Source organism: Mesoplodon mirus, assembly GCF_964341445.2.
Source record: "Mesoplodon mirus genome assembly, chromosome: 17".
NCBI classification, from domain to species: Eukaryota; Metazoa; Chordata; class Mammalia; order Artiodactyla; family Ziphiidae; genus Mesoplodon; species Mesoplodon mirus.
In genome coordinates, this window is record NC_138993.1 from 67178972 (window position 1) to 67204997 (window position 26026).

Sequence of the window (26026 nt, forward strand, 5' to 3'; positions counted from 1 at the left end):
GCTCCTGCCACCTGGCCCCTGGCCTGAGTGGGAGCTCCCTGATGACCCACACTCAGCCTTGAAGCGAAGGGCCCTGTGGGCCCTGCTGCTGACAGCCACATCTCTACAGACGCCAGCGAGGGGCTATACCATGTCCTACATCATCTGGGTGCCACATCCACTGCCGCCCAAGTCGCTGCCCACTGCGCAAGGACATCCAGAAGCCTTCACGCGTTCAGTGCTTTGCTGCTTACTGTGTCCTTCTACTCTCTTGGGTGTAGAGACCTCTCTTCTACAGGCCATTTCACTGCTCAGTGTTACAATAAATAAGACTACTAGTTAATAAACTTCATTTTCCTGGCTTAGCAAACAATGGTAACAACAGAAAAGTAATGGGGTAGACGAGAAAGTTGCCAGTGACATTGCCAGCAGTCTCAAGTTACTCCCTCTTCTCACTGGAATCCCTACATCACTTCTTCCCTCTTTTGTCCTACAAGTTCTTTCCTTCTCCTGTGTCCTCGTTTTCATCTGCAAAACTCGGTCTTCCCTCTAACCTTTCTGTGTTTATTTCTCTCTGCAGCCTGCTGGTGCCACATCCTTACAGGGGAAAGGCGTGCCCCCCCACCTCGTGCTGGCTCCACATGGACGCGGTGGTGCCCCATTCAGATCAGGAGGACGAGCAGCCCTCCAGGTAGACAAAAGAGGGAAATGGACGGAGTCTGGGCCTCCGTAACTTTGTGGAACGGAACCCCCATACTACCCTGGACGTTGAGGTGAGAAGAAATAAACTTTCTTTCTTGTTTGTCAATATTACTTTAGATCTCTGTCACAGCAGCTGAACCCATAGCCCTAAATAAAGCATAAGATCTCCCAAGAAAACTGATCACCTCCACCTTCCCTGGTAAACCATGCCCTGATTCTCTCTTTTGAAAGCTCCATTCCACTGTACGCTCACACTTAATATCCAGGTGGCCTTTTATCCCCTATTCAATTCAATCTGACTTTACTATGTTCTAAGTCAGATTTATTGAGGTTTAATTTACATACACTAAAATTCATCCTTTTAAGGTACACAGTTGGGTTCATCTGGACAAATGAATACAGCTGTGTAACCACCACCACAGCCAAGATACAGTCCATTTCTATCACCCCCAAAACTTCCTCTTGTCCCCTTGAATCCCCTCCCCCACACTGGCCCCTGGAAACCACTGCTCTGTTTCCTGTCCCTGTAGTTTTCCTTTTTCTAGGATGTCATATAAATGAACTCACACAGTGTACAGTGTATTGTGTATATGTGACCACAGTGACCTCCTTCACATAGCATAATGCTTTCAAGATCCACCCATGTTACTGGACGGAAGTCAAATCAATACTTTGTTCCTTTTTATTACTAAGTAGTATTTCACTGTATGGAGTTACCACAACCTGTCTATCATTCACCAGTTAATGGACATTTTCAGTTTTTGGCTACTATGAATAAAGCTGCTATGCACATTTGCATACAGGTCTTTGTGTGGATATCTGTTTTCATTTCTTTGGTAAATACTTTAGAAGTACAATTGCTGGGTCAAATTATTGGTTCTGTCTTAATATCCTCTCATTCATTCATAATGGTTTGTATCCTCATCCTCAAGCCCACCTCTTCCCTCCCAATGCTAGATCTTCATCAGCATCACCAGAAAATGTCATTTTATATTACTGCAGTTAGAGAGCTAAAAAAATAAATAAATAAAAGACATATAAACAATGACAGGTGCATTAATCTGTTCCACAGACTATTTAAACTCCAGGAGGAAGGGAGACTCATTGGTACAGAAGTTTCCCAATCACTCTGCTAACATTTACACTCTCTTTCATCTTGTCACTACCCTTTCTATGGTCTCTACCAAATCGTCTGCTGCTTGGCCACAAAGCTCCCCAAAATAATCCTTCTAGGCCCAGGTAAAGTTCCAGCTCCAGCTCCACATGAATCTACCACGTTGGAGCTCGTACACCTTCCTGCACTCTCCTCTGACTGCATGTTCTCCTTCTCCAAGGACTCTGTGAGCTTCAAGGTTGAGGACGCACCCTCCACTCTACCTGCATTTCTCCTCAATGCTCTGCACAGAACAAACACTATTTGAAACACGCACTCATGGATGGAAGTATGGCTATTACTGTTCTGCCATCATGTATGTGTAGAATTCACACATATGGTTTAGGGGAAGTCCAGGCAGTACACTTAGAACATGAACCGTACCATCCTTTTGTTCACTCTTCAAATGAAAGCTCTTTCCTTGCTCAACTAAGACAGAAAATGGTTGAAAGCTAAACAACTGACACTTAAAGGTAGATATTCATCCTGTCCACTGCCAGGTTTACAGCTTCCCCGAGGAGCACCTGTGGAATGCTAACAATTTGCTTGATTCAGTATGGGAGGGAAGGAAACTCAAAATGGTCTGCTGAAATTACAGTTGCTAAAAATAAATGACAGAAAAAACACACCTAAAATATGCTGACCTTAGAGGCAGAGTGGGGTTGGGGGTTGGGAACTCCTCAGTAAGCCCCAATGAGGCCTGTTTTTTATCTTTCTCAAAAACTACTTATTACAAATTCTAAGGACCTCACCTATAAAACACTCAAGTTTGGCACAGTCATATGTAATCAATCCAAACTTTGCAGGTCCATCTGCTGTAGTAAAGAAATTGATTACTTTAGATGCTACTTCAGAGAGAGGCTCCGATTCACAGCTCTCCTCCGCAAGTGTAGCAAAGTGTGGTTTGCTTGGCCGTGGATGGGAAGGTGGACATATATACATGGTTGCCTCCATCTTCGGTGTAACAGCGTGCAGATTTATCCCTCCCCATATATGGGCATCAGATGGAACAACCCTGCCAGCACCGGGACTGGAAAATGAAGGCCTCAGTTCAAGACACACTATGCCCCCAAATGCTGATCCATGGCAGATATCCTTGGGCAGGGCACTTTCAGCAACACTGAAAGCAACATCTGGCTCTTACATGAATCCATGGCCCAGGTGCCCCTACAAGACAGCTGTGTGCCTGTTCATGGCACTTTAAGACAGACTCACCAATGAGGAAGAAAGTCAAGGTCGGGATTATAAACACATTGGATTATATTGACAATCTTCAGACTAAAAATAGAAAAACTCTGAGGGGATTTGATCATGATTCTGGAAATCACAAGTGGTACAGAAATGGTGAATATGAACTTGTTCCCTAAATCCAGAACACAGGGATCAGGGACTAGGGCATGCAATTCTTAAGATGTAAATATAAGACAAACATTAAAATAAATAATTCAAACATAAAAACTCATTACTCCTAAGATATGAGGCAAAGTTAATGCACGCTTCAAAAATTGTGAGAGAAGTTCCTAGATCAAGGTGTGGTTTAGGGGAAGGGTGGCATGACTTAGGGGAAGGATGCTATCTTGGGTGACATGGAAGCAGAAGTCACAGGAGAGACCTTCTAAAAGTGAATAATGTCAAACTCCCCAAAGTGGGGAGCAGGTGTTTTGAATCTCTTTTTATAGTAAATTATGTTGCAGTTAAGCTTTCTCCTTTTGGATGCCTGTGTTTCTTTTCAAACTGGATAATTTTAAAATAAACTACCTCTAAAAACTGTCTGAATGTTGTTTTGAGACCAAGATATAATTAACTTACAGAAAAGGCTGTGCATGGCAGCATCTGAGTGTTTTGTGTAAAGTTCCAAGTACAAACTATTTCCTCGTGCTGTTGGAGAATGGGGTTATACGCTGGGAATGGTAGAACACTTAAGATAGGCTGATCTTGCCTCTAGCATGATTCTTGGCTCTGCTCAATTGTGTGACCCTGGGCAGGTCACTTCATGGGTACAGACTTCCATCTCTACCTCTGTGAAATAAGGGAGGAGTTGGACAAGAAGTTAGCTTTCTAGTCCCTCTGACCCTAAAGTTCTGTGGTTTAATTCGCCATCTTGAGAAAAGAACACACACAATTAAATTCCTTTATTAATTTTTTATCACAGTTCTCAGATAGATGACACTGATAGTTGATTTTAAATATACTTCTCAACCAGTCCCTCCCATTAGGAAGCTTGCACAAACCTCTTATATAGCCTCATCCACAAGAGGGCAGACAGCAGAAGCAAGAAGAACTACAATCCTGCAGCCTGTGGAAAACCACATTCACAGAAATATAAACAAAATGAAAAGGCAGAGGACTATGTCCCAGATGAAGGAACAAGATAAAAACCCAGAAAAACTAAATGAGGTGGAGATAGGCAACATTCCAAAAAAGAACTCAGAATAATGATAGTGAAGATGATCCAGGACCTCAGAAAAAGAATGGAGGCAAAGGTTGAGAAGATGCAAGAAATGTTTAACAAAGACTTGGAGAACTAAAGGACAAACACCTAGAAGAATTAAAAAACAAACAAACAGAGATGAACAATACAATAACTGAAATGAAAAACACACTAGAAAGAATCAATAGCAGAATAACTGAGTCAGAAGAACACATAAGTGACCAGGAAGACAGAAGGGTGGAATTCACTGCCATGGAACAGAATAAAGGAAAAAGAATGAGAAGAAATGAAGACAGCCTAAGAGACCTCTGGGACAACATTAAACTCAACAACATTTGCATTATAGGGGTCCCAGAAGGAGACGAGAGAGAAAGGACCCGAGAAAATATCTGAAGAGATTATAGTCGAAAACTTCCCTAACATGGGAAAGGAAATAGCCACCCAAGTCCAGGAAGCACAGAGAGTGCCAGGCAGGATAAACCCAAGGAGAAACATGCTGAGACACACAGTAATCAAACTGACAAGAATTAAAGACAAAGAAAAATTATTAAAAGCAGCAAGGGAAAAATGACAAATAACATACAAGTGAACTCCCATAAGGTTAACAGCTGATTTCTCAGCAGAAATTCTACAAGCCAGAAGGGAGTGGCACAATGTATTTAAAGCGATGAAAGGGAAGGACCTACAACCAAGATTACTTTACCCAGCAAGGATCTCATTCAGATTTGACAGAGAAATCAAAAGCTTTACAGATAAGCAAAAGCTAAGAGAATTCAGCACCACTAAACCAGCTTTACAACAAATGCTAAAGGAACTTCTCTAGGCAGGAAACACAAGAGAAGGAAAAGACCTACAAAAACAAACCCAAAACAATTAAGAAAATGGTAACAGGAACATGCATATTGATAATTACTTTAAATGTAAATGGATTAAATGCTCCAACCAAAAGACAAAGACTGACTGAATAGATACAAAAACAAGGCCTGTATATATGCTGTCTACCAAGAGACCCACTTTAGACCTAGGGACACATACAGACTGAAAGTGAGGGGATGGAAAAAGATATTCTATGCAAATGGAAATCAAAAGAAAGCTGGAGTAGCAACTCTTCTATCAGACAAAATAGACTTTAAAATAAAGAATGTTATAAGAGACAAGGAAGGACACGACCTAATGATCGAAGGATCAATCCAAGAAGAAGACATAATAATTATAAATATATATGCACCCAACACAGGAGCACTCAATACATAAGGCAAATGCTAACAGCTATAAAAGAGGAAATCGAAAGTAACACAGTAAGAGTGGGGGACTTTAACACCTCACTTACACCAATGGACAGATCATCCAGACAGAAAGTTAATAAAGAATACACAAACTTTAAATGACACAATAGACCAGATAGATTTAATTGATATTTATAGGACATTCCATCCAAAAACAGCAGATTGCACTTTCTTCTCAAGTGCACACGGAACATTCTCCAGGATAGATCACATCTTGGGTCACAAATCAAGCCTCAGTTAATTTAAGAAAATTAAAATCATATCAAGCACCCTTTCCGACCACAACACTATGAGATTAGAAATTACAGGGGAAAAAATGTAAAAAGCACAAACGCTTGGAGGCTAAACAATACATTACTAAATAATCAAGAGATCACTGAAGAAATCAAAGAGGAAATCAAAAAATACCTAGAGACAAATGACAATGAAAACATGATGATCCAAAACCTATGGGATGCAGCAAAAGCAGTCGTAAGAGGGAAATTCATAGCAATACAATCCTGCCTCAAGAAACAAGAAAGATCTCAAATAAACAATTTAACCTTACACCTAAAGGACTAGAGAAAGAAGAACAAACAAAACCCAAAGTAGAAGCAAAGAAACCATAAAGACCAAAGCAGAAATAAATGAGAAGGAAATGAAGGAAACGATAGCAGAGATCAATAAAACTAAAAGCTGGTTCTTTGAGAAGATAAATAAAATTGACAAACCATTAGCCAGACTCATCAAGCAAAAAAGGGAAAAGATTCAAATCAATAGAATTAGAAATGAAAAAGGAGAAGTAACAACTGACACTGCAGAAATACAAAGGATCATGAGAGATTACTACAAGCAACTATATGCCAATAAAATGGACAACCTGGAGGAAATGGACAAATTCTTAAAAAGGTATAACCTTCCAAGACAGAACCAGGAAGAAATAGAAAATATGAACAGACCAATCACAAGTAATGAAATTGAAACTGTGATTAAAAATCTTCCAACAAACAAAAGCCTAGGACCAGATGGCTTCACAGGTGAATTCTATAAAACATTTAGAGAGGAGCTAACACCTATCCTTCTCAAACTCTTCCAAAAAATTGTAGAGGAAGGAACGCTCCCAAACTCATTCTACAAGGCCACCATCACCCTAATACCAAAACCAGACAGAGATACTACAAATAAAGAAAATTACAGACCAGTATCACTGATGAATATAGATGCAAAAATTCTCAACAAAATACTAGCAAACAGAATCCAACAACACATTAAAAGGATCATACACCATGATCAAGTGGGATTTATCCCAGGAATGCAAGGATTCTTCAATATACGCAAATCAATCAACGTGATACACCGTATTAACAAATTGAAGAATAAAAACCATATGATCATCTCAATACATGCAGAAAAAGCTTTTGACAAAATTCAACACCCATTTATGATAAAAACTCTCCAGAAAGTGGGCATGGAGAGAACCTACCTAAAAGGCCGTATACAACAAACCCACAGCCAACATCACTCTCAATGGGGAAAAACTGAATGCATTTCCCCTAAGATCAGCAATAAGACAATGATGTTCACTCTCGCCACTATTATTCAACATAGTTTTGGAAGTGCTAGCCACGGCAATCAGAGAAGAAAAAGAAATAAAAGGAATTCAAATTGGAAAAGAAGAAGTAAAACTGTCACTGTTTGCAGATGACATGATACTATACATAGAGAATCCTAAAGATGCCACCAGAAAACTACTAGAGTTAATCAATGAATTTGGTAAAGTTGCAGGACACAATATTAATGCACAGAAATCTCTTGCATTCCTATACACTAACAACGAAAGATCAGAAAGAGAAATTAAGAAAACAATCCCATTCACCATTGTGACAAAAAGAATAAAATACCTAGGAATAAACCTACCTAAGGAGGTAAAAGACCTGTACTCAGAAAACTAAAAGACACTGAGGAAAGAAATCAAAGATGTCACAAACAGATGGAGAGATATACCATGCTCTTGGATTGGAAGAATCAATATTGCCCAAAGCAATATACAGATTCAATGCAATCCCTATCAAATTACCAATGGCATTTTTTTACAGAACTAGAACAAAAAATCTTAAAAGTTGTATGGAGATGCAAAAGACCCCAAATAGCCAAAGCAATCTTGAGGGAAAAAAACAGAGTTGGAAGAATCAGACTCTCTGACTTCAGACTACACTACAAAGCTACAGTAATCAAGACAATATGGTACTGGCACAAAAACAGAAATATAGATCAAAGGAACAGGATAGAAAACCCAGAGATAAACCCATGCACCTATGATCAACTATTCTATGACAAAGGAGGCAAGGATATACAATGGAGAAAACACAGTCTCTTCAATAAGTGGTGATGGGAAAACTGGACAGCTACATGTAAAAGAATGAAATTAGAACACTCCCTAACACCATACACAAAAATAAACTAAAAATGGATTAAAGATCTAAATGTAAGACCTGACACTATAAAACTCTTAGAGGAAAACACAGGAAGAACGCTCTTTGACATAAATCACAGCAAGATCTTTTCTGATCCACCTCCTAGAGTAATGAAAACAAAAAGAAAAATAAACAAATGGGACCTAATGAAATTTAAAAGCTTTTGCAAAGCAAAGGAAACTATAAATAAGATGAAAAGACAACCCTCAGGATGGGAGAAAATATTTGCAAATGAATCAACAGACAAAGGATTAATTTCCAAAATACATAAACAGCTCATACAGCTCAATATTAAAAAAACAAACAACCCAATCCAAAAATGGGCAGAAGACCTAAATAGACATTTCTCCAAAGAAGACATACAGATGGCCAAGAAGCACATGAAAAGCTGCTCAACATCACTAATTATAAGAGAAATGCAAATCAAAACTACAATGAGGTATCACCTCACACCAGTTAGAATGGGCATCATCAGAAAATCTGCAAACAACAAATGCTGGAGAGAGTGTGGAGAAAAGGGAACCCTCCTGCACTGTTGGTGGAAATATAAATTGATACAGCCACTATGGAGAACAGTATGGAAGTTCGTCACAAAACTAAAAATAGAATTACCATATGACCGAGCAATCCCACTACTGGGCATATACCCTGAGAAAACCATAATTCAAAAAGACACATGCACCCCAATGTTCACTGAAGCACTATTTACAATAGCCAGGACATGGAAGCAACCTAAGTGCCCATCGACAAAGGAATGGATAAAGAAGATGTGGTATATATATACAATGGAATATTAGACAGGTATAAAAAGGAATGAAACTGGGTCATTTATAGAGACGTGGATGGACCTAGATACTGTCATACAGAGTGAATTAAGTTAGAAAGAGAAAAACAAATATCCTATATTAACGCGTACATGTGGAATCTAGAAAAATGGTACAGATGAACTGGTTTTCAAGGCAGAAATAGAGACACAGATGTAGAGAACAAACATGGACACCAAGGGGGCAACGTTGGGGGGCAGGTGGTGGTGGTGGGATGAACTGGGAGATTGGGATTGACATGTATACACTAATATGTATAAAATAGATAACTAAAGAACCTGCTGTATAAAAAATAAAATAAAATTCAAAAATAAACAACTAAATAAATATACTTCTCAGGAATGTTTCAGAAGTGTCCTTACCCCCTTGAACATGGCTCCCGTGGTCTAACTGCACACTTTCCCACGTGAACTCCATGAAGGCACAAATCATACTACATTTAGCCGTGTAACCTCTGAGCCTGTCATATAATAAGGGCTCAATGAATACTTTCTGAACACATCAGTTATTTTTAAAAATATAACCAGGTTTACTAATCTGTCTGAAGTGATTCCATTTATTTAAAGACAAAAATGATGAAAAATCCAGCAGTTCAGTTATGAACTGAATTGTGTCCCTGTTCCCAACCTCCCCCCAAAATTCGTATATTAAAGTCCTAACCCTACCTCAGAATGTAAGTGCATTTGGAGATAGGGTCTTCAGAGGAAATTAAGTTAAAATGGGGCCATCAAGATGAGCCTTAATCCAGCAGGATTAAGAAGAGATTAGGACGCAGACACACACAGAGGGAAGACCGTGTGAGGACACAGGGAGAAGAAGGCCACCCACAAGCCAAGGAGAGAGGCCTCCTGAGAAACCAACCCTACAGACACCTTGATCTCAAGACATCTAGCCTCCAGAGTCACAAGGAAATCAACTCCTGTTGTTGAAGTCCCCCGGTGTACAGTACTGGTGATGGCAGCCCCAGCAGACGCCGACAGGCCTAGAGCCTGTCCTGTACGGGGCATTTTTAACAGAAAAGTAAAATAACATGATGTGTGTGTGTGTGTGCATGCCTGTTTAGCTGCACACTGCCAAGGAGACAATCTGCTAGATTTTTCCCTTGGCAGGCTGTGCTGGCAAGATTTAGATGGTGCGCTACTCTGTGGAAGGCAGGGCCCACCTCCATCTGGCATCTCCCTGTGCACTAAAATTGGATTTAAAAGAAAAAAGAAAAGAAAGGAAACCTCCCGATCAGGCTCCAGCTCTACTAGAAGAAAAGCACAGCTTTAGGTTCTGAACCACCAGCCTTCCACCTGACAAAATCCACCAGCCTTTCCCCAGGCTTCCTCTCCATCCAGATCCTTTGTCCAGGGGACCTAGGTGTTGAGCCTCCCTCCCTGGGGCTCCGCCCTCCTTCCCACGTGCATTGAGGAGGCTGCTGGGTCCCAGGACCCCTGCTCCCCGCATGAGCGCCTGCTGCTCCCGGCCACAGTCACCAACATCCCGCTTCTGTACAGCCACGACACAGTAAGAATCCAGTCATACAGCAACTCCGGGACTCTGAGAGTCTCAGAAGCAATTCTGCGCGCAGTCACCTGGGTTTACTGCATTGGAATTCCATAAATATTTATCTACACTGAGCCTCAGCCAGCCAGCGGGGGCATCAGGCCAGAGTCTGTTCATCTCATGGCAGAGACCAGTGGGAACCAGGGGACAGCATGGGGACCCAGAGGGTCACACACACCCAGGCACCATGGGGAGGAGGCGTCGGGGGAGACGGAGTTGTCTCAGAGTCCACTAATTGGCCATAGAGGATATGTGGTCATACCAGACTTTCCCATCTAAGTTCCTGAGAAATCTCTACTATGTTTAAGACACTTAACAAACACTGGGTAGTTACATTTGAAATGAACGCTTAAACTGCTACTCCCTTTTCAACAGATGTGAAGATTTCTAAGCTAGTCAAAGGAAAAGACGTATTTTTCTCTGGATTTAATAACACAGAGCTCCACGAGTGTGGGCTCTGGAGCTAGACTGGCCCAAAGCCTGGCTCCTTCCATTCATTGCAGGGTGATCCTGGGCAGGTAACTCAAGCACTCTGGTCTCAGCTTCTTCATCTATAAAACTATAAGACTAGTACTTCCCCCATAGGGTTGTTATAAAGCTAAAATGACTTACTACTTGGAAAGCCCCTAGAACAGTACTGTGACCGAACATAGAAAGCAATAATAAGTGTTAGCTACAAACACAATGAAAGAGAATTTCCCATAAGAACTGCCAGGCAAGCCCTGAGAGGAAGTGACATACCTTAACTTTGGAGTTCTCTATCAAATGCTGAGCCATGGATTTGATCAAAACTTCAAAGAAAAACCACGAATACTGAAAGAAACAAAAGAATCCAGTAAGGAAAACAACAAATCAGAAGGTGAGACATTTACTCCCTTAGGCTGACAATGTCACTGACATGAAGCAAGTGTGACCTGAAAACATAGCTGAGCCTCTTGGCGAATGGCTGTCTGAGCAGAGGTGCAAGGCAGATGCACCCGCTTCCACGCGTCCAACAGTAAACAATGCCGTACACTCAGCAGACACTCAGCACGGCACAGCCAACCAGAGGTGCCAGCTCATTCGCACTGGCCTTTCCTCTCGGTTGGGTCCCACCCGTGGACACTTGCCTTTATAGTCTCTAACTCAGTGTCCTCCAACGGTTTGAATATAATGACTGTGAAACTTTGAATACAGTAATACCTTGCGGCTCTGTTAGGAGCACAAGTACAAGCAGCAAAGAGGGTACTGAAGAACTAACTCTGTTACCCCGTTTTAGGAGGTGGTGATTGTCTCCAAAAGCACACAAAGAGGGTGAAATCGATCAGGCCATGAAGTCTGAATTTTCTTCAGTTTCAATACCACAGAGCCACACTGGCCCTCCTGACATACCTTAAGTAGTTTGTTGCTGGTGAGGAAATCGGCGGAAGGCTTGAGAATTGTGGTCATGGATTTGGTCAGCTCTTCATGCACCGTCTTGTATTCAGAAGCAATATACGGCTCAGCCTTATAAGCATACTTTGAAGAAAAGGGAAGGATATTTTAATGCACTGGTTCTCCAAGTTGGGCTGAAAGCTGGAAAGGCTCCAAAGGATGGAGATCAGGGACTGAGATACAACTGCATGGGTGGGAGAGGAAGGTGTGGAAACGGAAGGTGGGAAGGGTGGTTGTCATGTGACAGGAAGAGGGAGCCCAGGGTGTCTTCAGGGAGCCCATCCAAACATGTGAATCACCTGACTCAGCTGGTGGGTCCTCCAGCCCAGAACTCCGCCTCCCAAGGACTTTAAGCAACGTGTCACGTGACACTCAGGAACTGATTCCCTAAAGCACCCCAATTTTACTTTTTAAACTAATACGTAACTATAATTCACAGAGGTGTCACAGGTTAAATAGAACACGTGTAACTTTTTAGAACAGTAAAGGCCATCATGTTCACGGAATATTGTATGTAAATGATGAGCTTGTTGATATTTATCCTAACAGCATCTTTTACTTTCCTTCATAGTCTTCTAATTTGATGGTGCCCACAGCTAACCTTCCCATCTTTAAATTTCTATGTCATTTGGGTCACATTATTTGCAAAACCCATTAAAGGACGAAATGTAGCTGAAAGAATGCAATTAAGTAAATAAAGGAATGGCTGCCCCTCTTTGGACTTCCCCGCGTTCAGGTGCAGGCACCAGCTACAGGCACAGAAGATAAAGCAGAGGTGTTAAGTTTCATCCCAGATACATCCCCAAATGACTAGATTAAAGAAAAGTAAGTCCTCAGAAGGAAAATTGGAGAGCCACACATTTAAATGACCGGGGCAGTTTCGTTTACATACCTTAACATATGACCTCAAGTGGCTCTCCAATCCTTCCTCATGGCACTGGGCAACCACATGAATAATGACCCTACACAGCACAGGAATGAATAAAGCCATGAACAGTAACGTGAAAATGGAAACATTTCATTATCATCACGGCAGCAGCAGAGTGATGGTGCTACTGGCACCGCAGGAAACGAGGAAACAAGGAATCAGATGGGGTCCCCGCATATGGCATCAAAAGAAATGTCCTAACTATACTGTTCAACACATACTCGCATCCCAGACACGTATGACTGTGCTCCAGATGCGGACAGACTGAAAGGGAAGAAGAGTATCCACCCCTCTCTGCCTCTCTCACCGTGTCACGTTGACGGCGACTTCCTCCTGGGTTGCTCGGGTGAGGACACGGAATAGCTGGTTTAGGATGGTGGGCAAGAAGGCGATCATCACGTGACCTTCCATCGCGTGCAGGCTCTACAGACGTGGAATGGCAAAGTTCATGTTACCTTTTTAAACGTAGACCAACCCCAAGAAGTTTCCACTTAGTTCCAAATAAGGATGGAAGAAATCCACCTTAAACAAATGGAGACAGTGGCAGGCAGACTAATGGACAAAGATGTCCATGTCCTAAACCCCAGAACCTATGAATGTGTTACATGGCAAAGGGGGATTAAGGCTGCTAATCAGATTAGCTGGCCTTGAGACAGGGGACTCTGCTGGACTATCCAGGTGAGCCCGAAGTAATCACAAGCATCCTTAAAAGTGGAAGAGGGAGGCAGGAGAGTGGGGGAAAGAATGCTCAGAGATGCAACATTGTTGGCTTTGAGATGGAGGAAGGGGCCACAAGCCAAGGAGTAAGTGCAGCCTTCAGGAGCTGGAAAAGGACAGGAAATAGATTCACCCCTAGAGTTTCCAGAAAGGAACTCAGCCCTGTTAATAACACCCTGGTTTTAGCCCAGTGAGACCCGTGTCAGATCTCTGACCTACAGCAAGTGTAAGAAAACAAATTTGTGTTGTTTTAAGCCACCATTTTGTAGTAATTTGTTACAGCAGCAAAAGAGAATGAATAAAAGGCTCTTATTCAAGTCACATGGCTCTTATGACGTAGCTGAAAGGGGACCTGGAGCAGTAATTTCAGAATCCCCACTCCATTTTCCTTGCTTAAATCAAACAAACTCCACTTCTCACATTTCTTCTATTTTGTCCCCATGCTTAGAATGCCCTTTTTCGAAATGCTCCCCTAGAATCACGTTCTGGGTGAAACTCCCCTAGACCAACCCTCCTGCTCTCCCTGTGCCATGACTCCAGGAGCCCCCCAGCCTGCCCAAAGCTGGAGTTGGTTATGTGCACCATTTCTGGGTTTTTTGCCCACCTAGCATGCATTCACCAAGTTTATGTTGTCCCCTACAATGAATAAGAAGTTACTTAACAGTGGGACTAAAGTCACTGCTTTTTATGTGCCTGTGACTGTGCTCTGTGCCCAGTGAGCACTCACAGGGAGGGCCTCTAAGTGGGTGGTTTTCTATGCGGAATAATGTGTTTTAGGTCCAGCCTGAGAAAAGGATACGTGGGGCTGGAATGAAGATCACAGTGGTATTATTTCCGAGTCCACTTCTTCCCACTATCTAAAACCATACAGATGCCATCAGTGTGAGGGCATCTCGCTAAGAGCAGCCTTATAAGATTTCCAAGGGGTAAGAAGAACACTCACCACCGAATAAAAAACCCAACCTCCTCTACACTCATTAAAAAGGGGTTACTAAGAAAGCTATCTGATACCTTAAGGTATTTTACAAGTTCACTCCCTAAGGCTTGGGCTCCGGATTCGGTTTTCTGACAGTACTGGAAAAAATTATGTAAGTGCTGATCCTGGGGAGATAAAAGAAGAAAAGAAAGTGAAAGCTTATTAGCGTATCTGCTGTGGAAACAGAAGTATTTGCTTCTTGCAGCATGTATGTTTTATTTAGACTACAAAACATCATATAATAATGAAAGCATCAAAGAGATAAAAATAAAAATAAATTTAAAAAAAGATTGCAAAGATCCTCCAACAAAAAACTGTTGAGAAACGTTACTTGTACTATTCATTTATATCCTTATATGAGAGCACCTTATCTGCACTTTCTTTCTTCAAAAAAGGACTTATAGAGTGAAAATATATCTATGTAATGTATCAATTAGGATTTTATTTTGCCAAAAAATCATGCAAACTCATTCACAAAGCAATCACTGCTAATTTTAATGGCACAGCACTTACCTGAGTATACACTGTGGAAACCAGATGAGTTGAAACTTTCAGCAGTGGCTTGCTTCCATCTACCCATTTAATTTCTGGACCATAATGCTGAAAAAATATGGAGGGAAGAAACATCCCAACAGATTAGTGACATTAGCTTCAAACGTCATCTTCAGTGAAGGTACTGATGAGGTGCTGAAGGCCAGACAGCCTCAGTAACTTGATATTTATGCCTGGCTCACAGCAGGAATGTAACCAGTACTAATTTCTGCCTACTTCCTTCTCCCAAGTACAATGCTCTTCTTACTGGATATTCTAAGCTATCTTTTCTGTGTACATGCAGCTGTATGAATTACTGTCCATTTGAGAGGGAAAGACTCCCAATTTTACCAATGACTTAACCGAACTTGAGTTCAGGGTTCTGAAAGTCATGGCATAAGGTACCAGATAAAGTAAATAGGATAGTAAGTATTCCTGGCACAGGCAAAGGGTCCATCATCTGTTTGTGTTTAGTTTTATTTCTGAAACCTCTGTTTTTCTCATGTTCAGACTAGGAATAATAACTGAATGTTACATGATTTACCCTTATTTTGGAATATTTTAACTATTTGTTCATAACATGGGCCCAAATTTGGCACTATTTAAATGCAGAGAGATATTAAAAGCCATTCACAATGAGACAGAACAGATCTTAACTAAGCATGTTATAAAACTGAAGTCTATAACATTTAAGATGGCTAAAAAGAATATAAAACCAACCAACCAATTAGAGAAATCTGAGAAAATTCAAGCTCTAATGAGTCAGAAACGTATCAGAGTGGACTACCATGTGAGTGAGAGATTTGCTTACTAGACTCACAGCAAGTTGGAAGACAATTCCTAACCATTTGCGTGACTCTAAGAACCTATCTTTATTTGAGCACGGCTAGTTTTCAGAGACAAACTTCCACCCCATACAGTACCTCCGAGTTTCCATCTCCCTGCTGAAGCACGGCTAGTTCAGGGCTTACAAAATGCCCCAAACTGTCATTACAGGTTGTACTAACTGTGAACAGCACTGCCGTCCAGTGGCCTAAGTGTACTTGAAAAGGAATAACTAAAACCCAACTGTAATTACAGATTGTACCAACTGTGAACAGCACTGCCGTCCAGTGGCCTAAGTTTACTTGAAAAGGAATAACTAAAACCCAACTGTAATTACAGATTGTACCAACTGTGAACAGCACTGCCGTCCAGAGGCCTAAGTGTACTTGAAAATGAATAACTAAAACCCAACTGTAATTACAGATTGTACCAACTGTGAACAGCACTGCCGTCCAGTGGCCTAAGTTTACTTGAAAATGAATAACTAAAACCCAACTGTCATTACAGATTGTACCAACTGTGAACAGCGCTGCCGTCCAGTGGCCTAAGTTTACTTGAAAATGAATAACTAAAACCCAACTGTCATTACAGGTTGTACTAACTGTGAACAGCACTGCCGTCCAGTGGCCTAAGTTTACTTGAAAATGAATAACTAAAACCCAACTGTCATTACAGATTGTACTAACTGTTAACAGCACTGCCGTCCAGTGGCCTAAGTGTACTTGACAATGAATAACTAAAACCCAACTGTAATTACAGATTGTACCAACTGTGAACAGCACTGCCGTCCAGTGGCCTAAGTTTACTTGAAAATGAATAACTAAAACCCAACTGTAATGACAGATTGTACCAACTGTGAACAGCACTGCCGTCCAGTGGCCTAAGTGTACTTGACAATGAATAACTAAAACCCAACTGTAATTACAGATTGTACCAACTGTGAACAGCACTGCCGTCCAGTGGCCTAAGTTTACTTGAAAATGAATAACTAAAACCAAACTGTAATGACAGATTGTACCAACTGTGAACAGCACTGCCGTCCAGTGGCCTAAGTGTACTTGACAATGAATACCTAAAACCAAACTGTAATGACAGATTGTACCAACTGTGAACAGCACTGCCGTCCAGTGGCCTGAGTTTACTTGAAAAGGAATAACTAAAACCCAACTGTAATTACAGATTGTACCAACTGTGAACAGCACTGCCGTCCAGTGGCCTAAGTGTACTTGAAAATGAATAACTAAAACCCAACTGTAATTACAGATTGTACTAACTGTGAACAGCACTGCCGTCCAGTGGCCTACGTTTACTTGAAAATGAATAACTAAAACCCAACTGTAATGACAGATTGTACTAACTGTGAACAGCACTGCCGTCCAGTGGCCTAAGTTTACTTGAAAATGAATAACTAAAACCCAACTGTAATTACAGATTGTACCAACTGTGAACAGCACTGCCGTCCAGTGGCCTAAGTTTACTTGAAAATGAATAACTAAAACCCAACTGTAATTACAGATTGTACCAACTGTGAACAGCACTGCCGTCCAGTGGCCTAAGTTTACTTGAAAATGAATAACTAAAACCCAACTGTCATTACAGATTGTACCAACTGTGAACAGCGCTGCCGTCCAGTGGCCTAAGTTTACTTGAAAATGAATAACTAAAACCCAACTGTAATTACAGATTGTACCAACTGTGAACAGCACTGCCGTCCAGTGGCCTAAGTGTACTTGAAAATGAATAACTAAAACCAAACTGTAATTACAGATTGTACTAACTGTTAACAGCACTGCCGTCCAGTGGCCTAAGTTTACTTGAAAATGAATAACTAAAACCAAACTGTCATTACAGATTGTACTAACTGTTAACAGCACTGCCGTCCAGTGGCCTAAGTTTACTTGAAAATGAATAACTAAAACCCAACTGTAATTACAGATTGTACCAACTGTGAACAGCACTGCCGTCCAGTGGCCTAAGTTTACTTGAAAATGAATAACTAAAACCCAACTGTCATTACAGATTGTACCAACTGTGAACAGCGCTGCCGTCCAGTGGCCTAAGTGTACTTGAAAATGAATAACTAAAACCCAACTGTAATTACAGATTGTACCAACTGTGAACAGCGCTGCCGTCCAGTGGCCTAAGTGTACTTGAAAATGAATAACTAAAACCCAACTTTCATTACAGATTGTACTAACTGTTCACAGCACTGCCGTCCAGTGGCCTAAGTTTACTTGAAAATGAACAACTAAAACCAAACTGTAATTACAGATTGTACCAACTGTTAACAGCACTGCCGTCCAGTGGCCTGAGTTTACTTGAAAATGAATAACTAAAACCAAACTGCAATTACAGATTGTACTAACTGTGAACAGCACTGCCGTCCAGTGGCCTAAGTTTACTTGAAAATGAATAACTAAAACCCAACTGTCATTACAGATTGTACTAACTGTGAACAGCACTGCCGTCCAGTGGCCTAAGTTTACTTGAAAATGAATAACTAAAACCCAACTGTAATTACAGATTGTACCAACTGTGAACAGCGCTGCCGTCCAGTGGCCTAAGTTTACTTGAAAATGAATAACTAAAACCCAACTGTAATTACAGATTGTACCAACTGTGAACAGCGCTGCCGTCCAGTGGCCTAAGTGTACTTGAAAATGAATAACTAAAACCAAACTGTAATTACAGATTGTACTAACTGTTAACAGCACTGCCGTCCAGTGGCCTAAGTTTACTTGAAAATGAACAACTAAAACCCAACTGTAATTACAGATTGTACCAACTGTTAACAGCACTGCCGTCCAGTGGCCTGAGTTTACTTGAAAATGAATAACTAAAACCAAACTGCAATTACAGATTGTACTAACTGTTCACAGCACTGCCGTCCAGTGGCCTAAGTTTACTTGAAAATGAATAACTAAAACCCAACTGTCATTACAGATTGTACTAACTGTGAACAGCACTGCCGTCCAGTGGCCTAAGTTTACTTGAAAATGAATAACTAAAACCCAACTGTCATTACAGATTGTACTAACTGTGAACAGCACTGCCGTCCAGTGGCCTAAGTTTACTTGAAAATGAATAACTAAAACCCAACTGTCATTACAGATTGTACTAACTGTTAACAGCACTGCCGTCCAGTGGCCTAAGTTTACTTGAAAATGAATAACTAAAACCAAACTGTCATTACAGATTGTACTAACTGTGAACAGCACTGCCGTCCAGTGGCCTAAGTTTACTTGAAAATGAATAACTAAAACCCAACTGTAATTACAGATTGTACTAACTGTTAACAGCACTGCCGTCCAGTGGCCTAAGTTTACTTGAAAATGAACAACTAAAACCAAACTGTAATTACAGATTGTACCAACTGTGAACAGCACTGCCGTCCAGTGGCCTAAGTGTACTTGAAAATGAATAACTAAAACCAAACTGTAATGACAGATTGTACTAACTGTTAACAGCACTGCCGTCCAGTGGCCTAAGTGTACTTGAAAATGAATAACTAAAACCAAACTGTAATGACAGATTGTACTAACTGTTAACAGCACTGCCGTCCAGTGGCCTAAGTTTACTTGGAAATGAATACCTAAAACCAAACTGTAATGACAGATTGTACTAACTGTTAACAGCACTGCCGTCCAGTGGCCTAAGTTTACTTGAAAATGAATAACTAAAACCAAAATGTGGGACTGGCAAAAATACTGCATGCTGTTGTGTGTTACTGTTGTTTTAGCTGATCTTTAATGCTTTCTGAAGGAATTGCGATCAACCAATCTTAAAGTGCTGTACCCTGCCCATCCCAAGCTCCTGGTAGCCGAGGTAGCCGGATGGGAGATTGGCTGAGACAGGGATGTGCTGCTCGCTAGTCACCACCCTTCCATCTTTCAGGAGAGGAAGCCAGGAATATCCAACTGTTGAAATAAAGAACAAAAAAATCACCGTAAGTGTAGGAAAATGTATGAAGACAGCCATGTTACTAAATTGCCTGAGCTTTAAGAACTGTTAATACCAATCAGAGTAAGAAACTGAAAAGACCCTGAATACAGTCTCTGCAGAACAGCGTCTATAATGTACGCTGGCCTCTTTGGGATTAGAATTCTAAAATTATCTCCTATAAAATGGATGTATGTAAGCCGGACATGCTACCCTTACAAACGTCATCTAAAAACGCCTTCACAAAAGGATGCAAATTCAGAATCAAAACACAATTTAAGAACCTAATGTGTAAGTTGTGAACAATCAAAGGAATAATGAAATTCAAACCTTGTGTTTCAACAACATCCTTCTTCTTTGTGCTTCCTTTGCTTGAATTATCACAGCTGACATGGAAGAATGTGAACAGCAAGTGGTGCTTTTCATGTAGCTGGGTGGGCAATTCTATTTTAATCTGCAAGGAAGACAAAATAACAATCTTTTTTATATTCCAAAACAACAACGTGTCACCCATGTACAAACGTGTATTTGCTCTCTAAACTGATTTAACGTTTGCAGTTAAAGAGAGCTGAGGCTGGGCTTCCCTGGTGGCGCAGTGGTTGAGAGTCTGCCTGCCGATGCAGGGGACATGGGTTCGTGCCCTGGTCCGGGAAGATCCCACATGCAGCGGAGCGGCTGCGCCCGTGAGCCATGGCTGCTGAGCCTGCGCATCCGGAGCCTGTGCTCCACAACGGGAGAGGCCACAACAGTGAGAGGCCCGTGTACCGCAAAAAAAAAAAAAAAAAAAAAAAGAGAGAGAGCTGAGGCTGTAAAGTTGTGCTAAGGAAGAAATGGATCCTTAATACACTGTACTGGTCTAAATGTTTGTGTCCCCCACAAATGCATATGTTGAAACCCTAGCTCCAAAGGTGATGGTATTAGTAGGTGGAGCCTTTGGGGTGATTAGGGCATGAGGATGGAGCCCTCCTAAATGGGATTAGTGCTCTTGTAAGGGATCCTATAGAGCTCCCCGGCCCTTCCTGCCAGGGGAGGACACAACTGAGAAGTCTGTGACCCGGGAGGTGGCCCTCACCCAACCATACTGGCACCCCAATCCTAGACTTCCAGCCTCCAGAACCGTGAGCAATTAATATCTGCTGTTTACAAGCCACCCAGTGGGTGGTATTTTGTTACAGCAGCCTGAATGGACTCAAAACATTCACTGACCAAAAAACAGGAGAGTTGGTATTTCAACTCTAGAGAGAACTGGAAAACTCATGACAGAAACCACTTCATTAACTTAACACAACCAAGGAATAATGAAAAACCAGGTTTAAACATTTAAAAGTAGGATTCACATAGTAGTTTTAACGAACTGCATTGTAATTCTACATAAGGAAACCCAAAAATAAGAAAGGAAGATTCTCAGGTCCAACAAGTATTTAACTATACTTAAGTATGCACTTGAACGGAAATATTAATTGTGGTAGTGATACGGGAGGAATTTTGACTTTTTCTTTTCTATATTATCTGCATTTTCCAAGTTCTTATTTTTTATAATAAATGTTACTTTTATAATTAGAAAAATTATGTAAAATAAATATTTCAACATTTAGTTCTATTACTGTAATTTCAGTATGCAGCTTCTCTTGAATTCTGGTTTACTAAGCAAAGAAAGTGGAGTTTTCCTTAAAACTGGTTAAACTGGGTTTTCTCTTGAAAACCTCACTTACCTCATCATAAAATTCTGGGTTTTGGTGATGGTGTAAAACTGCAGCAAAGGCGCTTCTTGTGAATACTGGCCCACCAGGTCTGCCATAAATGCACTAAAATAAGAATTAGCAAAGGGAGACACCAGTCTTCAATTAATAAAGAAATTAAACTCAGATGTGTTCTAAAGAAAGCAGCATTCCTACAGCATAAACTAAGCCACCTTTGATGGATTTCTCCTGCTTACAAGACTCCAGACCCACAAGCCCTCTTACTCCTAGATCCTACCCGCCCCTGGCTTATCTCCCAGCCCTCCCCTCCACTCCCTCCCCCACCCTTCCCCCACCCCTCCATGCCCTGGACAATGCCTGCTCACTGCTCACTTTCACCTCCATGCCTTTGCTGACACAAACCCTCGGTCTGAACGACCTTCCCTCCCATGTACAGCAAGCAAACTCTCATGCATCCTTCAAGAAATGATTCATTCCTTCCTGTGTCCCCTCGGCAATTTTTTATACTAATTATTCAGTTTTATCCAAAAAAACCATTTCTGTACCTTCTGTGTGCCAGGAGCTTTTCCTCCATGACTGCCTTTCCCACTAAACTGTGAATTTCTTGAGGGCAAAAACTATATTATATTCTTTGCATCTTTATCTCCTTCCCTTTTTGGAAAGTCATTTCCACACAGTTACAGTAAAGAATTTGGGCTCTGGAGCCAGAATGCCTGGGTTTGAACACTGGTTCCACTAATGTATGGCCCTGAGCAATTCACTTAAATTCTGTGCATTAGTTCCCTCATCTAAAAACAATTCAGATAATACTAGTTCCTAACTCAAAAGACTGTTATGAGCATTAAAGAAGTCTAATTACCTATAGGGCTCTACGAGCAGAGCCTGGAATATAACAAGCACTCAATAAACATCACCAATAATCTACTATTATTATTACATACTAGAATAAACATTTTCAAGTTAGGTGCAGATATGTTTACTGAATTGAACACGTATAAAAAAAACCCCCTCCCTAAAGAGTATAACAAAACAGACATTATCAATTAAGAGCAAGAACTCAATTATTGCAAATTCTGTAAGGTTCAGCATATGTGGTTATATTCTGTGATGTCACATATTTTGTGTCTGTGTCGATTAAAATGTGCTAAATCCCTTTAGTTGTACAATATCAGGCAACTGCATTTTTTAAATGGAAAATTACGAACACATAAAATACAAACCTTCAGAGGCTGAGAGTCTTCCTCATCTGAATCTTTGAATTCAATGCAAATAGCAATATTTCTGGCCTGCAGTGATAGTTAAATAATAAAAAAAAAAGAAAAGAAAAAGCCAAAGTATGTAAATATTTATAAAAGAACATGAGAAGCCAAAATCTAAGAGAGCTTGGTATCAAAAATAAAACCTCAATCTTTGCACTCACCTTGGCAAAAGACTTTTGACTGTCATATTTCAAGGACTTAGGATAAACATAAAGGTGGTGGTTGTAGATGGTGTATGGCTGAGTGTGTTTTGGTATGCAGGGCACAAATTCCTCTACCTCAAACGTGATTGGCATTTTAGTACAGGTTTCAAATTGCTTCGTAGGAATGTACGATGAATTGACATAATCTAAAAAAATTAATAACAAACAAATTGCAGTAAAAACCAAACAAAAACTTGTCTGTTTATTATATAGAACTTACACTTACTAGGAAAGTCTGAGGAAACATTATCAATTGTAATGTCTAGATTGCCCAAAATCACAGGGAGTTTAGCCATCTTCTCAGGTCTACAAACGAAAGAAGAGAAAAATCAAACAGGTTAGGTTAGCTCTGAATTCTAGAGCAGCACTTCCTAGAGAAATATAGTGCAAGCCATAAAAGTAATTTTAAACTTTCTAATAGCTACATTTTTAAAAAGTAAAAGGAAACAGGTAAAAATTAGTTTTAAAAGTATTTTATTTAACCCAACATTTAAAAACTATTATCTCAATATGTAATGAGTATAAAAAGTGTGTTCTAATTCTTCGAAACCAGGTGTGTATTTTACACTTGCAGCTCATCTCAGTAGGACCTGCTGTATTTCAAGTGCTGGATAGTCACACGTGGCTAGTGGCTACTGTGCTGGACTCAAGTCCAGATAAGAATATTAGCAAAATGTTATAGCGGAAGTTTTCCTGAACCACTCCATCCTCAGCATACATTCTTGGCTCATGTAGGATCATGAAAATTCAGAAGCCATCTTAGGCTCCAATGTCTAGTGAAATGCCAGATACAAAGAAGGTACTCAGTGAAATGTCCGGTGTTTGTATTTGGTCTGACTCCATCCAATGCAGGAATGTCCTCTGTGACATTCCTGACCTGCCTCAGCCATTCCTAGTGACATGGAAATCTTCAACATAGCCGTTTCGATACCCAGATTGCTCTTCGTCACAGCATGGTAAAATTCACTTCTCTGAAGCTTCCACTCATCAAGGAGCCTAGTTATGTTTCTCTGTGTAACACTTTTAACCATCTATACACAGCTATCACCTTCCTGAAGTCCTGGATTCTCAGCCCTTTTGCATGTCCCTCCGATGCCATTTCTCTCACGTAAGAACATCCCCTTTACATCATGGCTCCCAGAACTGCCTAGATAAGGCCCAGTGTGGTCTGCCCAGGTGGGGTAGAGCAGCTGTCTGGTTTTGAACAATATACCCTCCTGATGCAGCCAAAATTCTATTACTTTTAAACGGTCACACCACCCTAGTGATGCACATTAAATTTACAAGCACCTAAACTCCCTAATTTTTTTTTCAAATGCTTCACTATCATGCTATATGTTTCCATCCTGTATTTATACAATTATGTTTTTAGAAGTCAGAACAGGATTTGATTTTTGTCTTGGTGAAATTTTATCTTTCTATGATCGAGTCATTCCAGTTGATCAAAACCCTCCTAAATCCACATTCTAACATCTAATGTATTAGATATGCCTAACAGCTTTATGTCATGAAGACATTCAACAGCACCTTACATTCTCATAAAAGTCACTGATGAAGATAATGCACAGAATATTGCAAGCAGCAGCTCCTTCTCAAACCTCTAGAGGCCCATCGCCAGACTGATACTAGCCACTCATCACCCCTCCTGGTTTCTGGTCACTCCAGCATTGAACAACTGTCCACTCTCTCACATGTGCTACACTTCTCTGACCCGTTGGTCACCTTAGAATATACACTTTGCATTCCTCTGCTGGACCAGCGTGGCAACCCAATTAAAAAGAGAGAAGCAGAAACTTGGCTAGGATAACTTGTTCTACGTGACGTGACTTGTTCCTAGAACACAGAACACTACCTCCTGGTTCTTCATCGGCCACCTGTTTAATTATGTCTTTGAGAACACTGGCAAGAAACATCACAGCTCAGTGGCCAACAGATTCAGCATTTGGTTTTGTTGCCAGTTTTGAAAAGTTCCTAACTCCTGTTTTTAAGATTCCTCAGACATTATTGTTGTCTTAAGCAATCTCACATGTAACTTAAAACATATCTTGTGGTACTGTGGATCTGAACCAGGAGGCCCCTAACAGTTCCAAATTCTTGCTTCCATATGACTACAGCCCACATTGACCATAGTCATCTTTGCCCATCACCAGCTCCAACTTACACAATCACCTTCTCTCAGGATTCCTCTCATTTCCACTTGTTTTTCGTTTACAACTGAGTTTAAATGAACAATTCCTTGAAATCCTGACAGAGATAACTGTCAGGAAAGCAAGTCAACAAATATTCATCATTCTGCCTTCAGTTAAAAAGATTGCTGGCCAAAAGATGTCCAGGTACCGTCCAGCATTACCCCGATACTTTGTCCCTGTGCTACTGTGTGATTTGTTCACAAACACAATACCCTTTTCTTCTAGCAGGAAGACTGTGCCTTCGACAATCATTCCCTGGGAGCTGTCAATGGCTTCCCAAGCACTGTTAGCTACCACAGTGATACTCCACCAGAGCCTCCCTCACCTTTACCCAAAACTCTTGGGGCATCATCCCTCAGACCAGGGGGTTTCTATGCAGGTATAAATTTTCTTGACGTATACTGCCTTGCTCCACCTCTTCATTTGAGCAACTTAACTCTGCAACATACCATAAAACTCTGTGTTGACAAAATCTTAGAGACACCTACAGAGTTGTATCTGCTTCCTTGAGTCAGAAATATTATGTTTAATGTAAATGGTACTTTTAAATGTACAATAAGTACTCGAGAATACTATAATTCACCCCTTCCTAGTTATTTCTACCTGTGGATAAATATATACCTTCTTCAAGATTTTTTTTTTTTGGTCATCACTATGACATCATGCCCATATAAGTTTAAGAGATTTGGATTTCTAAAAAACAAATTTTAATTAAATTATCTTCATTCACTGGAACTCTTTCTATGATGTGTTACTTACTTCTGTGTCTAACTATACTTACTTCTTATTCTGTTTCCTCCCTCTATTGAGAGCTTTATACTTACTTCTTTTTCTGTTTCCTCCCTCTACTGAGAGCTTTTACTTCTAGTTGCTACTCTGTAGCGGCATTATTTCCATTCATTTCCAAGCAAGCACCGATCTGAGCTTAGTTCTGTATCAGGTAGTACAGGGACTCTGTGGAAGCTGTTTC

The 26026-nt window shown here is 40.8% G+C and overlaps 1 protein-coding gene across 7 annotated transcripts in view; it reads right to left on the reverse strand.

Moving 5' to 3' along the window:
- Positions 1-26026, reverse strand: part of DOCK9 (dedicator of cytokinesis 9) — a 288455-nt gene that overhangs the window by 78334 nt on the left and 184095 nt on the right. For all 7 annotated transcript variants that reach the window (XM_082602533.1, XM_082602537.1, XM_082602535.1 and 4 more), the window contains exons 16-27: positions 23094-23173; positions 22826-23013; positions 22626-22691; positions 21418-21510; positions 20036-20159; positions 19562-19683; positions 14924-15010; positions 14446-14535; positions 13025-13140; positions 12682-12751; positions 11748-11873; positions 11118-11189 (exon numbers count right to left, since the gene is read on the reverse strand). In XM_082602533.1, coding sequence (XP_082458659.1) covers positions 11118-11189; positions 11748-11873; positions 12682-12751; positions 13025-13140; positions 14446-14535; positions 14924-15010; positions 19562-19683; positions 20036-20159; positions 21418-21510; positions 22626-22691; positions 22826-23013; positions 23094-23173 — 1234 coding nt within the window. The remainder of the gene's footprint in view (positions 1-11117; positions 11190-11747; positions 11874-12681; positions 12752-13024; positions 13141-14445; positions 14536-14923; positions 15011-19561; positions 19684-20035; positions 20160-21417; positions 21511-22625; positions 22692-22825; positions 23014-23093; positions 23174-26026) is intronic.